This window comes from Rhamphochromis longiceps, linkage group LG22, assembly GCF_057381845.1.
Source record: "Rhamphochromis longiceps isolate RC_006_pf linkage group LG22, R_longiceps_female_GT1.1, whole genome shotgun sequence".
NCBI lineage: Eukaryota > Metazoa > Chordata > Actinopteri > Cichliformes > Cichlidae > Rhamphochromis > Rhamphochromis longiceps.
In genome coordinates, this window is record NC_140577.1 from 24,948,388 (window position 1) to 24,962,185 (window position 13,798).

General features: G+C 42.8%; 1 protein-coding gene across 3 annotated transcripts in view; it reads left to right on the forward strand.

The window, feature by feature from the left end:
* The first annotated feature begins 405 nt into the window (after positions 1 to 405).
* Positions 406 to 13,798, forward strand: part of nhsl3 (NHS like 3) — a 38,669-nt gene continuing 25,276 nt past the window's right edge. The window contains exons 1-2 of one of the 3 annotated variants that reach the window (XM_085395645.1): positions 406 to 909; positions 1,494 to 1,899. In XM_085395645.1, coding sequence (XP_085251771.1) covers positions 1,668 to 1,899 — 232 coding nt within the window. In that variant the 5' untranslated portion in view covers positions 406 to 909; positions 1,494 to 1,667. Of the gene's footprint in view, positions 910 to 1,493; positions 1,900 to 12,272; positions 12,788 to 13,798 lie in introns of those variants that run through there. The other 2 variants (XM_085395647.1, XM_085395648.1) reach the window with 2 other exon arrangements.

Genomic DNA, 13,798 nt, shown 5'->3' on the forward strand with positions numbered 1-13,798 from the left:
TTCTGCTTCCTCTTCCTTACCCTACTGGGTCTCCTCCACATTCAGACCAGACGAGCCAGTCCCACAACACAACAACATGCTGTTGTCGGCTCGGCTCGTTCCCCACCACAGTGAATTTTGAAGCTCAGGTCAGGTTTCTGAGGTGAGTACAGCTGAATGCTGCTTAAAGGTGCTCCCCTGTAACTTGCCTTATTGCCCTAATTTCTGTGTGTGTGTGTGTGTGTGTGTGTGTGTGTGTGTGTGTGTGTGTGTGTGTGTGTGTGTGTGTGTGTGTGTGTGTCACATTTAACAAGTGGTGTCAAGTTTCTACCTGGCCAGAAAGAGGTAGAAAAGAGAAACCCTGTCTTTCAGGTGAAACGGCTGAATCACTTCACCCTTGACAGGTGACTGTTCGGTAGTCTCCCCATGGAGCTTTCCTTTTCTCCAAATAAATAAGACAAAATGAAGCCCAGGAAGGAGGCACAGTAGTGTTGAGCGCTCTATTTATGGTTACACGGCTCCAAAGGGTGTATTTTTGTTTCAAAGCTTCAATGATGGATCATCACACCAGGGTTCCTCTCCAGAGGGAGACGACTGAACCTGATCCACAGAAACGAGGCTGGGAGGAAAGACAGAAAAAAACCTAACTGTGCAGCTTCAAGTAAAGGACTCAACACGAGAGCTAAAATGTGACAGCTGGCTATGAACATGAAGAGGAACAAGCAGCGCTGTAATGGCTCACTCCTACCAGCACTGTAAGAGGGTGGAGGAGAGGCTGGCTCCGATACAGAGGGAGGGACTGTGTTCAGAGAGCATGGAGCTTCATTCACTGTGCTAAACACACACACACAGACACACACATGCTCTGTAAAGCTGTTCTCAGGCGGAGAGAAAGGAGTGGAGCAGAGGAGAGGACAGCATGCTCACGCTGTAAGTTTACAAATGTTTGATTGTTTGTTAATGTGACACGTACAGGAAGCTTGTGTGTGTGCGTGTGTGTGTGTTGTTTGTGTGTATCTCTTTTTAAAGTAAAAGAAATAGTTGACTTTTAAACTTTTTCTTCCACTCTTTCTCTTCTCTAACTCAGCCGTACGCACTTTTCTGCTGATGTGAACCACATGGCTCACGTGCATGCACACACATACAGAGACGCTGCAGAGGTCTGGAGCTCCCGTAGGGCCAGGACATATACAAGAAAAGTGAGAGAATAGAAAAGGGAGAGTGGGGGCGACTGAGTAACAGGAAAACTTTGGGAGAACAGGGTAGAAATACTCTCGGTTCACGGTTATACTTTCTTGTTTTCTCTTCTTTTCTGTTTATGTTTTATTTCGATTCCATTCCTGATCATCTTGACTGGGTTTGGATATTCTCATTAACCCAGCCTTAACTTTGTTCCTCTGTTCTTGAGTTCCCATGCCACTCTGTCCTCCCTCTGACTTTCATTTCCAGCCTATTTTTATATATTTCTCTTCTGCGCTCTTTGTCTCATCCTGCTGATCTCATTGTTGTCCCAGGTGGTGACAGACGGGGGGGGGGAAAGGATAAACGGACACTAAGAGAGGCCAAACAGGGAAGGGAGGTTTCATCAAACCCGACATACCAGGGAGGTCCAGGTCCTGTGACAAACAGTAAGACGCCTTGATCCAGGTGGAGGTACAGTTCCTTAGCCTCCAGGACCAACCTCCAGGATGTCCCGGAGGAGGTCTACAGGTGACCTGGTGCCCAGGGACATCACTGAGATCTTAGCCCGTGAGGCGAAGGCTCAGCGTGGGCAGAGGAAGCCAGGAAGCTCCCTTGGAGGCGCCTTCAGCTGGTTAAAGGGGAGCCGGCGGAAAAAGAACGCCGGCAATGGACTGAACCGCAATGGGAGTGCTGTGACAGATGCCAAACTGGGACACCAGAACCATGAGCCTGCAAAAGGTGAGAGAGGAGTCATTTTGAACTTGACCTTTTTTAAGTGTCGCCAAACACAGTAAGACTAGAAGAAATTCTAGCTCATAAACAGTTTGCTGGGGGACATTTAAAGATTTTGAATAAATGTTTTCTTAATATTTAATATAAATAGTTTAAAATAGAAGATAAAATAAATATTGTTCATCACACGAGGATTGATAGCTTTAAATCAGAATGATTTCCTATTTCTAGTACAGTTTGCATTTGTAAGCAGCATTTATACTCTAATTATACGTTTGCACTAACAGTGGATCAGATTATGTTTCTGTTGTTCAATTATAAGATGTTGCTTGTCGTGACAAACCTACACAGACTCTGCAGTTCCCCTCAAATCCGTGTAGTGTTTTATCGTCTTTTAGCTCATCCTTTTGGTTTTACGGCATGTAACTTTCCCTTGTTACCATAGCAACATGCTGTTTTCTGAAAAAAACAAACCAAACAAACCCAGAGACAAACAAAAAACAAACAAAAAAAATCCCATCTGAAGCTTGAGACGGTTAGCTACTAGCTTGTGGACTCCCTGTTGCTACCATTTGAAGTAGTGTTATTGTTCCTAGAAAGGCAGAGAGGACTGTTTTAACTTACAAGGACTGATAAAGTCCCTGTTTGGAAGCAGAGCCTTCAACCAGCAAAATATTAGTCCGTGTTACTTTTTCTTTCACTGTGTGTTTACTTTTGTTTTTACTCAAAGTCTAGTTGGCTTGAGGCACAAACCCCCTTGTTTGCTGATTGGTTAGTGCAAAAGCACCTTTCAACATTGGTGAACATGCCAGAAAGTGTCAGAGAGAATTCTTTACCTTATAATCTAAAGTGTGCTGAGATAACCCTTTTTGTGAATTTATGTGACGTAGGGGGAAAAAACAAGGCTCAGCATCTTGAAGCCACTTTTGGTTTGTCTGGTGAGTCTGCCGTATAATTTTGTCCTGTTTTGTTTGTCATGACCGCAGACTTCGTGGTCATGATGTGTTTTTGAGGAATGTTGACTTTGAGATTAAGATGGAAAGTTACAAGAGATTTTGTTATCATCGGGACATCAGTCTTTAGATTTAAAACCTGGCAAAACCGACACACACAAAGTCTGACTCCGGGGTCTAATCCCCTCTCTTCTGTTTACTCACTGTTTGCTTGCTCTACAGCACAGAGATTACCCACAGTTCCCATTTCCTGTTTTTGTTCCACCTCTAAACCCATCCATTTCTCCTCTGTCATTGCACTTGTGTGTGTTACTGTAGCAAGTCTTGGAAACCCAGATTCTGAGTCTTTTAAACTTTCTTGGTCACCTCCTTTGTGGTTTTTGTACCTCTTCTGCCTAAATAGGGCTTCCACAATCCCTTACCGTGCCTAATGCTATGGTTTTGTCACATCCGTGGAGAACTATGACTACAGGATGGGTAACAGACAGTGACTTCATTTGAAAGCAAAGATTAACTTGTAGTAGTGCTAATAATTCCCGGGCAAAGGATGTGGTCAAAGGCTGATGCGAAGAATGTGTGGGAACCCTGGTTTTGGCATCATGTTTTTTTTTCCATTATAAAGGCTAAAAAGGGAGTGATGTGAATATGAGAAGACTCAGATTGCAAACAGAAAATGAGCACACATATTGATGCAGCTTTGTGTTCACTAGCTGTGTTCTCTTTGAGTTCAGTTGGTTAAGATGGACTACAGTGGGATCGTAATGCAGCTGCACATGTGTTTGTTATCATCTGAAAGTTTCATTTGAAAGAAATCCATGATATCTGAAAAGCAGAAATTGGAGCATTGACAGGACATAGTTCCCTGTTCTAATCCTCCAAACATTGCTCAAGCAGCTGTTTAAATTAGTCAGCATCTATTCAAAGTTCACATGCATTCACCATGCACAGGGGGTCTGAGGCCTCTGCACTTCCATCTTATTCTAAGGGGAAAAAAAACAGTCGTGCTGTTTCAGAAGCATGAACTGCAAGTGCTTTCTGTCTCACCTGTGGTTGTGTGTGCATGAACACATCGTTAGACTTGAACTGCTTTTGTTTTCTTTGGCACTTGGTCTCCTAACTGTCAGTAATCGGTGCATTGCACCTTTACTTTTCTTTCACAACAGTTCATTCTTTCAGAACCAGCTAGGTGACTTTTTCAATCCGAGGAAACAAAAAATCAGTCTCCACCAAGAAAAGTGCACTCACACACAAAACTCCCTTTTAACAGGAAGAAAACTCCAGCAGAACCAGGCTCAGGGAGGGGCGGCCATCTGCCAAGACCTGAAGATAAAATGAAATAAAATAAAATCAATATAATACACATTACTTGTTACTTTTGTTATGCATTATGTTACTTAATTACTGCTTGGGGAAAATAATGTTACATTATGTTTGCATTACTATGTAACATGGCCTGTTAATTTAATAATATAATACTAAGGTTACAGTGCCGCACACTGACACAAATTGCCATCTTAATGAACATACATACAGTCTTTGTTTTAGTGATTATGTCTGAACACAATGCAACACTGAATCCCAAAGAAGCGTTAAAGTGACAACCAGTGTAATTTCACTGTAGAAACAAGTGCTAAAAATGGAGGCTAGAAGCTAACTGCGCTTCGCTGCTTCTCTTACCGACTAAACTAAAGTCTTGTTGCAGGGCTGAGGTGCACATACATCCAGCATCATTCCTGGTTCTTCCCTGGCTTTGTGCTGGCATGCTGTCTGTTTTTTAAAGGGCAAAGAGTTGCCCTGTTTGTTTTTGTCCTGGGCGCAGTTTTCACATTATTGTCACGCTCTTGTTCTTTAGTTCACAAAAAATAAAAGTTATCTTCAAATCTCCACTCCTGAAAAGTTGTAGACCGCTCCCCCACTTACTTCATTTCGGTTTTTTATTGGTGTAGTGTGTCTTGAAAAATATCAGATTGTGCATTATGACAGTAAACATGAATGTAAGCACTGGTTTGTGGATGAACATCATGAAGCCTTGTGTCTGGCTTCAAGTTTGTCAGTCTTGTTGGTTGGGCATATTTGGTTAAGAGGTTATCGACTGATGCTAGCTAGCTTGATAAGCAAGGACAAATGTCTGCTGACATTTAAATAAAATACCCTTTGAAGCGTTCTTAATTAAATTATTAGGCAAATATAAATGTAGCTTGCTGTGCAGTGAATACTATAAACAGATCAAGCTCAAAGCCACTGTGACATTAAAGTCTTAAAAAATGTCAACTTATTAAAAATTATTTGTTTTCTCAAAGGCGTAAATTAAGTGTAGAAGAATAAAACAGTTTCCTCAACCCGGTTGCAAACATGTGTTTCTCTGCTGTACAGTTGGGTGCGTGGTTGAGACAAGGGAGCTAATGGGGAGTGAGTCGCCTTTGAAGCCAGCCTTGTGTGACCGCAGGAGGGACTGAACGAACCAGACTCACGTTGCGTCTCCACTGCATACGAACGTTTGCTTAAAATCCCATAACGCATTTGCAGTTCCTGTAAATTACAGTGTTTCCATTTGTCTTTGTTGATCTGCTGCACTTTGCGTCATCCGTGCACATCTTTGTTATGTGCGGCACACTTACATCTTTGCTGGTTTACATTAGCTGCGTCATCCGTGCATGACTGATTCAGACCGTCTCCTCTGAAAGGGAGCGCTCTGCAGTTCAACACCGACTGCTGGCTACATTTTACAGAGACTCCTCTTCTTCTTAAAAAAAACAGAAAAACAAAACTGTCTTTGATGTGCTGAATTCCTGGGAGTCTTGTATCACAGCGGATTGTGTGTGTGTGTGTGTGTGTGTGTGTGTGTGTGTGTGTGTGTGTGTGTGTGTGTGTGTGTGTGTGTGTGTGTGTTAGCCTGGATGCCAGATTGGGCCTAGAGTTATGTGATGTAGAGGAGAGATTACAACGAATCACAAAGCTCCATTCAGCCTTGAGAGGACTCTTCGGGAACACTCTCTCAATGCTTTTTTAATTAGAGCAACGTCTCAGCACAAACACATGCACTCAGACACACACATCTCTGTGTCTCCTAGGTTTTTCAGCCTCTTTTCACACTCGTTAAAGAATATTTTTATCTTCTAATCACTTCTCAGATTGCTTAACGCTCTTTTCAGCACTGCTGTGGGTGTGTTGGCCTTCGCTGATTGTTACTGTGCAGTCAGCATGTGTTTATAGTTGGACGTCTGCTGAGCTGCGTGTGAGGGCGTGTGACCGAGAGCTGCCCTGTATCAGAGGGTATCTCTGTGTTTGTGTGTCAGCGGCATATTGCTGGTCTTAGGGCGGCGCCAACATTCATTACATCACCTCCACAAAGAAACACACACACATTCGAGGTTGAGTAGAGCCCCCCGCAACTACCTGCTTTGTCCAGCACAGCCCATCTTTGGTTGCTGGCTTTTTGTGCAGTGAGGTCATTTTGCGCAATCCCCGGGATTCCACACGAGTGCGTCTGTGTGTGCAGTCACTGTTTTCTGCATGTGTACAGCCCCGTGTGAGCCTTTCCTTTTTATTTTCTTTTTTTTTCCATGTGGCTTTCTAAATGTGTTTGCAATGGAGCCCACTCAGTACTTGAGTTTCTGGATCTGCTACGGGTTTATATGTGTGTGTTCGGCTGCCACATCACAGAATACAGTCAGGGTGTGTATATTCACAAACTGGGATGTAGATTACAGACCTAGCAGGGTAATAGAAGAGCAAACATCTCATTACATTGAGAACATTGTATACAGCCCACGCTTTATTACAGGCCACAACTCAGGGCTGGTTTAATGCAGTTTGACAGGATGAAGGCAGTGAGTGTCGGGCAACGAGAGGGTGTGAAAGTTTAATGCATCCCCACTGCGTCCCCCCTCGAACATCATTCATCACCAATGCGCACACACTTTGATGAGTGTGTGGTAATTTCACCTGGGTAAGCAGATACCTCATCCATCACCACAGACCTAAAGCCATGTCGCTGAGGTAAACGTCTCCTAGGCAGCAACACTGTGAGGAACGCGTTGCTGTGGCAGCAATAATAGGGTGATGTTGTCGTGAAACATTAAGCATTTTCAGGTCGTGGTTAAGGTGAAGCGTACCTCATATTTTTTTAGAGGTTCACATTCCTTGTGAATTCCCATGCAGGTCACATCAATGCTTTATATGTACGTAGGAAGAGGTTCCTAAAATTACTTGTGATCATTATCCGATGTGCTTGCAGGGGTTATGTTTATGGAATAAAAGGTAATGGTTGTTTTATAGGACATGGAGTGTGTTTGATGTGGTGGGGAAGCAGCTGGAAGACATCACTGTGGGACTAAGGGAGTGGGCATCTGTATATACAGGGAAATACAACTGATTTACCCTCAAGAATGTGTGTGTGTGTGTGTGTGTGTGTGTGTGTGTGTGTGTGTGTGTGTGTGTGTGTGTGTGTGTGTGTGTGTGTGTGTGTGTGTGTGTGTGTGTGTGGTTCAGTTATGTAATATGTTGTAACAGATACACCTGTTGAAAGCTGTTTACAGGATACAGCTGCGTCTTTGTCCATTTTTATTTCTGTGAAGAGAAGAAGACAATGATAGCACAACTCAGAACTCAGCGAGCCTCGAGTAAATTAAGGACTATAAAGTTCTGATAACTTTCACTTGATGAAAGACCTTGGAATAATAACTAATGTCACCAATGTTTGTTTCTAATCTAGGCTTTTGCCAGCTTCTTGTGGTTCAAGCTTAGATATTTACCAGGCTGCAGTGTTGTCAGGTTGTGCTATCCCACATCGGCACTTGTGCTTGACAAATGTTGATCTGGAAATACACTGTGGGGTCAGGTCTTTTTCATAGCGACTTTGACTAAGACATGCTAACTACTTAGCTTGCTATGCTGACTGCCTGTTGGTTTTCAGAGTGTAGCTTGTTTTTGCTGAGATTAATTATTCATCCCATGCTTTGTTGTTAAAGTTAGCACGTGGTAGATGGTTTTAAACAGCTGATTCATCAAACCACCTGCCAAGTATTTCTTTGAAACTCCCAACTCTTCTCAAACAATTTACAAGGTCCACTTCCACGACGCTTGTGTGAGCTTGATATTTACTTAATATCTCCAACCATGAGGAAAATAAGCATAAGTGATGAGAGTACATAAAATACTTGTTTCCTACATATAAAGCCAAATTAAATTCTAATATGACACAGACTTTGTACTGGAGAAATCAACACCAGCATAATGTTGCTTTTGAATATTAAGCTCTGTTTGGTTCAATGAATTGTCAAAATTGGTGAATTCCATTTCTTTTTCTTTCACTGGTTTTCTTTCAGCAAACAAACATGTACAAATTAATCACTATACTCTTATCTCTAGTATATGTGAAATAGCACACAACTGGCCTGGGCTTAACTGGGCTTAATGTTAACCTTTTATTTAGTTATTTCATAAATTTGACCAAAGAACCAAGTTTTAGTTGTTTAGAGCTTTTGCTTCACCAACTATTCTTGCAGTGGCATGTGTTGACTCTTACAGAAAGGCAAGCAGAGACATTTGTGCTGTCTGTCTGTATGCTACATGGACATGTTCACCTTTCTGCACTCTTTTCTGGCTACCACTATAGTTAAATAAATATCTAGTAAATTATCTGTTACCAGGACAAATCATTGAAGCTGGTTTACTTGCTAATGCTAGCTGTGTTTCCATTTGAAGCGCAGGTCGTAACTTTCTTTAGTTCACAAAAAATAAGTTATCTTCATATCTCCACTCCTGAAAAGTTGTACACTGCTCCCCCATTTCACTTTATTTCATTTTTTGGGGGTGTAAAGTGCTTTGAAAAATATCAGATTGTGCATTATGACAGTAAACATGAATGTAAGCACTAGTTTGTGGATGAACATCTTGAAGCCTTGCGTCTGGCTTCAAGGTTGTCACAGTCTTGTTTTATGCCCATATTTAGTTAAGAGGTTATCGGCTGATGCTAGCTAGCTTGATAGGCAACTGCACAGGTGAATCGGACAGATGTCTGCTGACATGTAAATAAAATACCCTTTGAAGCGTTCTTAATTAAATTATTAGGCAAAAATAAATGTAGCTTGCTGTGCAGTGAATACTATATACAGATCAAGTGAGTGAATCGCTTTTGAAGCCAGCCTTGTGTGGCCGCAGGAGGGACTGAACGAACGTTGCATCTCCACTGCATACGAAGGTTTGCATACAAAATCCTATAACATATTTGCAGTTCTTGTAAATTACAGCGATTCCATTTGTCTTTGTTGATCTGCTGCACTTTGCGTCATCCGTGCACATCTTTGTTACGTCTTTGTTACGTAAGCGCAGCTCAAGGCTCCATGCACACAATAACTAGCAGGCGAGGAGCTTTATCACAGTGATGTCTGATATGAAAGGAGAGAGATCGCATTACTTTGATAAGTTTCAAATTATGTCTATTTTTAGATTTGACACGGCAAGCACTGCTTACCTTGCTTGTCCCGTTGGAATGCCAATGAGGCGAGACACTGGTTGGGGTGGAAATGAGGCAGGTATAGGTTTGAATGAGGATCTCTAGGTGACCAGAATGAAATGAGGCGAGTCATTCCAGTCAATGTAAAAGGCAGAATGGCAGAAGAGAGCTGACACTTAAAACACAGAATAGAGGCTGATTGGCTCACAGAAGGTAGGATTGAAAATGATTAGACCAGATTGATGACGACAGAATGAAAAGTGATGCAAAGAATAGACTGGCAGGAATGCAGGCTGACACAGGAATAGATATCTTTCTTACTTAACTTGCCCATAAGCTTGAGTTTTACATTTTGACACTTGCCATCCGGTTTTCTATCTTTTAAGCTGGACATGGCCATATTTGGAGAAGACAGTAGAGCTAGGGAGTTACAAAGGAAAACATGTATTTCCCAACCAGTTGACAAAAACCTCCCTGACACTGCTAACACCAGCATATTGTTGCAGTTGTACTTTGAAAGGAAGTGGAAGACTTGTCAACAAAATAAAAGGAAAAATCTCTGAAAGCTGTAGTACAAATGTGAAAAGTGCTACACAAACTTTTTGTCCCCCTTTTTCAAGGTTTGCTACCACTTGGCTAGTAAGTGTTTGAAAACAAACATGAAAAAGTAGAGGCAACCGTAGCAATCTGCTAGCAACCAAAACAGTCAGAAGGAGTCTTTCGTGCAACACCTTCTTTACAAACGATTTCACCCAACCACATCCAGGAGCCTCTGCCTGACAGTTTCCCAAGCAACTGGTGGTTGTATGACATCCACTATGGCAGACAACTCTTGAGCGATGTGCTCATGAAATCAGCTCAATGCCAAAGAAAAATACTTCAGTTGCACCTGCTTTTTTAGTCAGCAGATGTCACCGTTTAGACGGGAACTTCAGGATCATACCTGAAACTTTCACCTTCGCTAGTCTGCAGCTCTGCAGCTGAATGTTAATGACAGAGTGCTTTTGCAACACCAGCGTTGTTTGTCCTCAGGAGTTTAAATAGTGATAGCAGAGCATTGCCACAAGATGGAAGTGCTGGGCTGATGTAGGCAGAATTATTGAGCTTGAGGATTTCACTCTAAATGTTCGTGCCACGGTGAAGGGATAGGATCAAGGTCATACAGCACAACAACGTATCATGACGAGGAGGCTTTTAATTTGCAACTTCTTTAAACAGATGCTGTCTGACGGGGCGCTTTTGATGGGACAGATATGCTCACACACACACACATACACACACACACACACACACACACACACACACACACACCAATAAAAGTGTAAACAGTAACATTTAAAGAGAGATTCCTTAGTCCTGTTTTGAGACTCTGGTGATGGTCTCCATGACAACAGCATTCCTCTACACAAATGTCCTTTAATGTACGCATGCGCACATGCACGCACATGCACGTGCACGCATGTCGACTCCCCTTTGCATGTTTCTCTTTTTTCAGTTCCCTTCAACTGTCAGATCCTCAACTGTCTCCTGACTCTGACACACGCTTTCATCACGCTCATATTGAAATGTATCTAGGGCACGTTTGCCACTATGCTTTGCTGCTCACAGGTGAAGGCATGTTGCAGAGCATCATCCCTGTGCGTGACCTGAGTGAGATCTCAGAGTTTTATGAGGGATGAGACGAGGAGCTCAGTGTACTCTACCAGCGCAGATGCACTGGGTGTGGTTGTGTTGGCGATGCATTAGGAGGCAGCACATCGTTCTGAGTGTTTTAGTGAAGATCGTTTTACACTCTGCAACAGGAAGCTTGCTGATATCATAAGCGCACTTCTCTCCTTTCTCCTTCCTCTGTATGCAGACACAATCTAACACACATATAGCATGAGCATTCATATTTCATATTTGGAAATTCCCAGTAAGTCCTCCTGCTCCTCAGAGCCAAATCGATTCCTCTTGTAGAAAAAGAAGGGATTGTAAATTCTTTGCCCAGCAGCTCTCCCGATCCACGCTCCCCCTCCCCTGACAGTAAATCTGCTTTTTTCTTTTATTGGAGCCTTTTTTTTATCTTCTTCTCTACACATCAGAAGGAGCAAGGGCTGGAGGGCTGTGCATGAACAGGGCTTCGCTCATGAGAAGTGCGCATTTTTTCTTCACCGAAATCTCACTTTCACCTGATAGGAGCACCGTGCTACGTGGTGATGGTGGTGATCATCATCACCATCTCTTTCTCTCCACACGCCTTCCTCTCTGACCTCCTTCTGAACAACTGCAATCGATCCACAGGCTCTGGGAATGGTGTCATTCCTATCTGGTGACAGCAGAGGTCATGACATCATCACTCCAAGACACATAACCTGCCAAATCGTCACTCGGTGTTCATTTTTAGGGTTAGACGGGGAGGTGGGAGGAGCCAGAAGGAAAGGGAGCACAGGGAACGAGGAAGAGGATGTTACAGGAAAAGATTGGACTCGACACAAGTGATTTAGTTTCCCCAGAATTCCCCATTATCCCTATTTCTGTAACTCATCTGTCTGGCTCAGCATTTGTATTTCCTCTAAGCGTAGTCGGAGTGATCTCATATCAAAACAAGCTTTGATCCTCTGACTATAGTTTTTATATTCGGTTTGTGTTTGTGTGTGTGTGTGGGATGAAGGGGAATTTCAAAGAGTGCCAGACAGAATATCTTCACCTGTCAAGATCGGCTGAATTATTAAGCATCCATATGCTGTTCTAAGCCCACACTCTTTCCTTTATTTCAGTATTTATTACTTATTCTGTGTTACTCATTCCCAGGCAGTAAATGCTACAGACCACCCTTCTCATCGGGCAGCTTTTGGTTTCTGTTTGCGTGTGAGGCTCGAAATGATGGAAATAAGTCTAATGTGGTGCTTGTGTGAATCCTCTGCTTTGGAGCACAGCGATCACAGTGGGAGGGGCACACACACATACACACACGATTCCACGCATACATACGTACACACCCACAAACTGAGGCTTGTCAGTGCTGAGTGTGTCTTCAGTGGCTGTGCTTGACTAGCAGTGGTGAACGGCAGATTTGAGTGGACATTTATGATTTATGGAGCTTTTTTTTGTTTGTCGCACAGGAATGGTGTCAGTGGGTCTTTAGCAAAGATAGTCCACACTGTGGCATGTGTGTGTGTGTGTCAGCAGGACTGAATCAGCAGGAATGATTTGAGCTTTATTGACTTTGACTCAGAGTGTATGCTCATGCTGGAGTAGAAAGGATTTAAGAGTAAGGATACAGATGTAATGTCACAGGAGGAAAACATGGTAGAGCCACTCTAGGGGCCAGAGGACTGCCCCCCTCTCTCAGAAAAAAAAAGAAAAAAAATGGGAAACGGTATCCAGAAGAAGAAGAAGACAGAAAAAAGCTCATCTTCCTCTCCATCCTCGTGCCTGAGTCCCAACAGGGAGAAACCTAAAGGCGTCTGGCTGTTTGGGCACGCGGACAAACTGACAACAGGTAAGGTTTTGTCATTTGCTTATTGTCATTTTAAAACTGAAGGAGGAGTTTGAGAAGAGATGAAGCTGACTTTTAGTTGTGGCTACTCATGCAAGGTTGTGCAAAGTAGTTCCCACAGTCAGCTTTTTATGTGCAGGGTGAATATTCCCATGCTGACTTCACCTTAGTCAGCTGCAAGGGTTCCTGCTTATTGCACCAGTGTGCACAGGAGGACTGTGTGTGGGTAAAGTTCTGTGTTTGTGTTGTGGAGATTTCTTTTCCTGCTGACAAATGATCAAGTTAACAGAGCGTTTTATTTTAGCGCTAACTTTACTCTTTTTGTTCCTCACTGCTCCTCTACCCCACCCTTCCATCCATCCTGAACCACCCTCAGTGTGTGTGTTATCTTTGGGCTGAGAGTGGGGGATTATTTTATGACTGTCTGACCGCTATACCTGCTGTGGAAAATAGAGCTTGGCCTGTCCCACACTGATCGTTGTCTCTGTTAACTGTCCCCAAAGCAAAAAAAAGGAAAAAAAACCCTGACAAACAGGTTCAGCCCTGACACAAACAGATAGATAGTCAGATAGCGCTCTGCTACTGAGATTTGTTTTTCCACCAGGGCGCCATGGCATAATCTTTTTATTTATTCCTCTGGAGTGGCTTTGTGTTTCATGCTTTCTTCCCTGAACCAGTCCTATTTTTATTCTGCTGTTTGTAATGGTGACTGATAAAATCTGGTCACTTTAGCCTGTCTTCTTCTCTGTCTCTGTATTCTTCTTTTAAAGTTAAGAACAAACTAGATCTGGGGTTGTTAGGTTACAACACACATGGTTTTATTTTGACTAAGCCTGGGTTTCCTTCATAGACTGTATATAAAAGATGGGCACATCCACTGTGACATCACTGACTGGTGTCTGGCTCCACAATTTAGTCACCAATATGTTTATATTTTCAGACTATAAACATGGTTGTTTGTGCTGTTTAACATGGGAGTCTATGGGGGATGGAGTTGCTTTTGGAGCCTGTCTT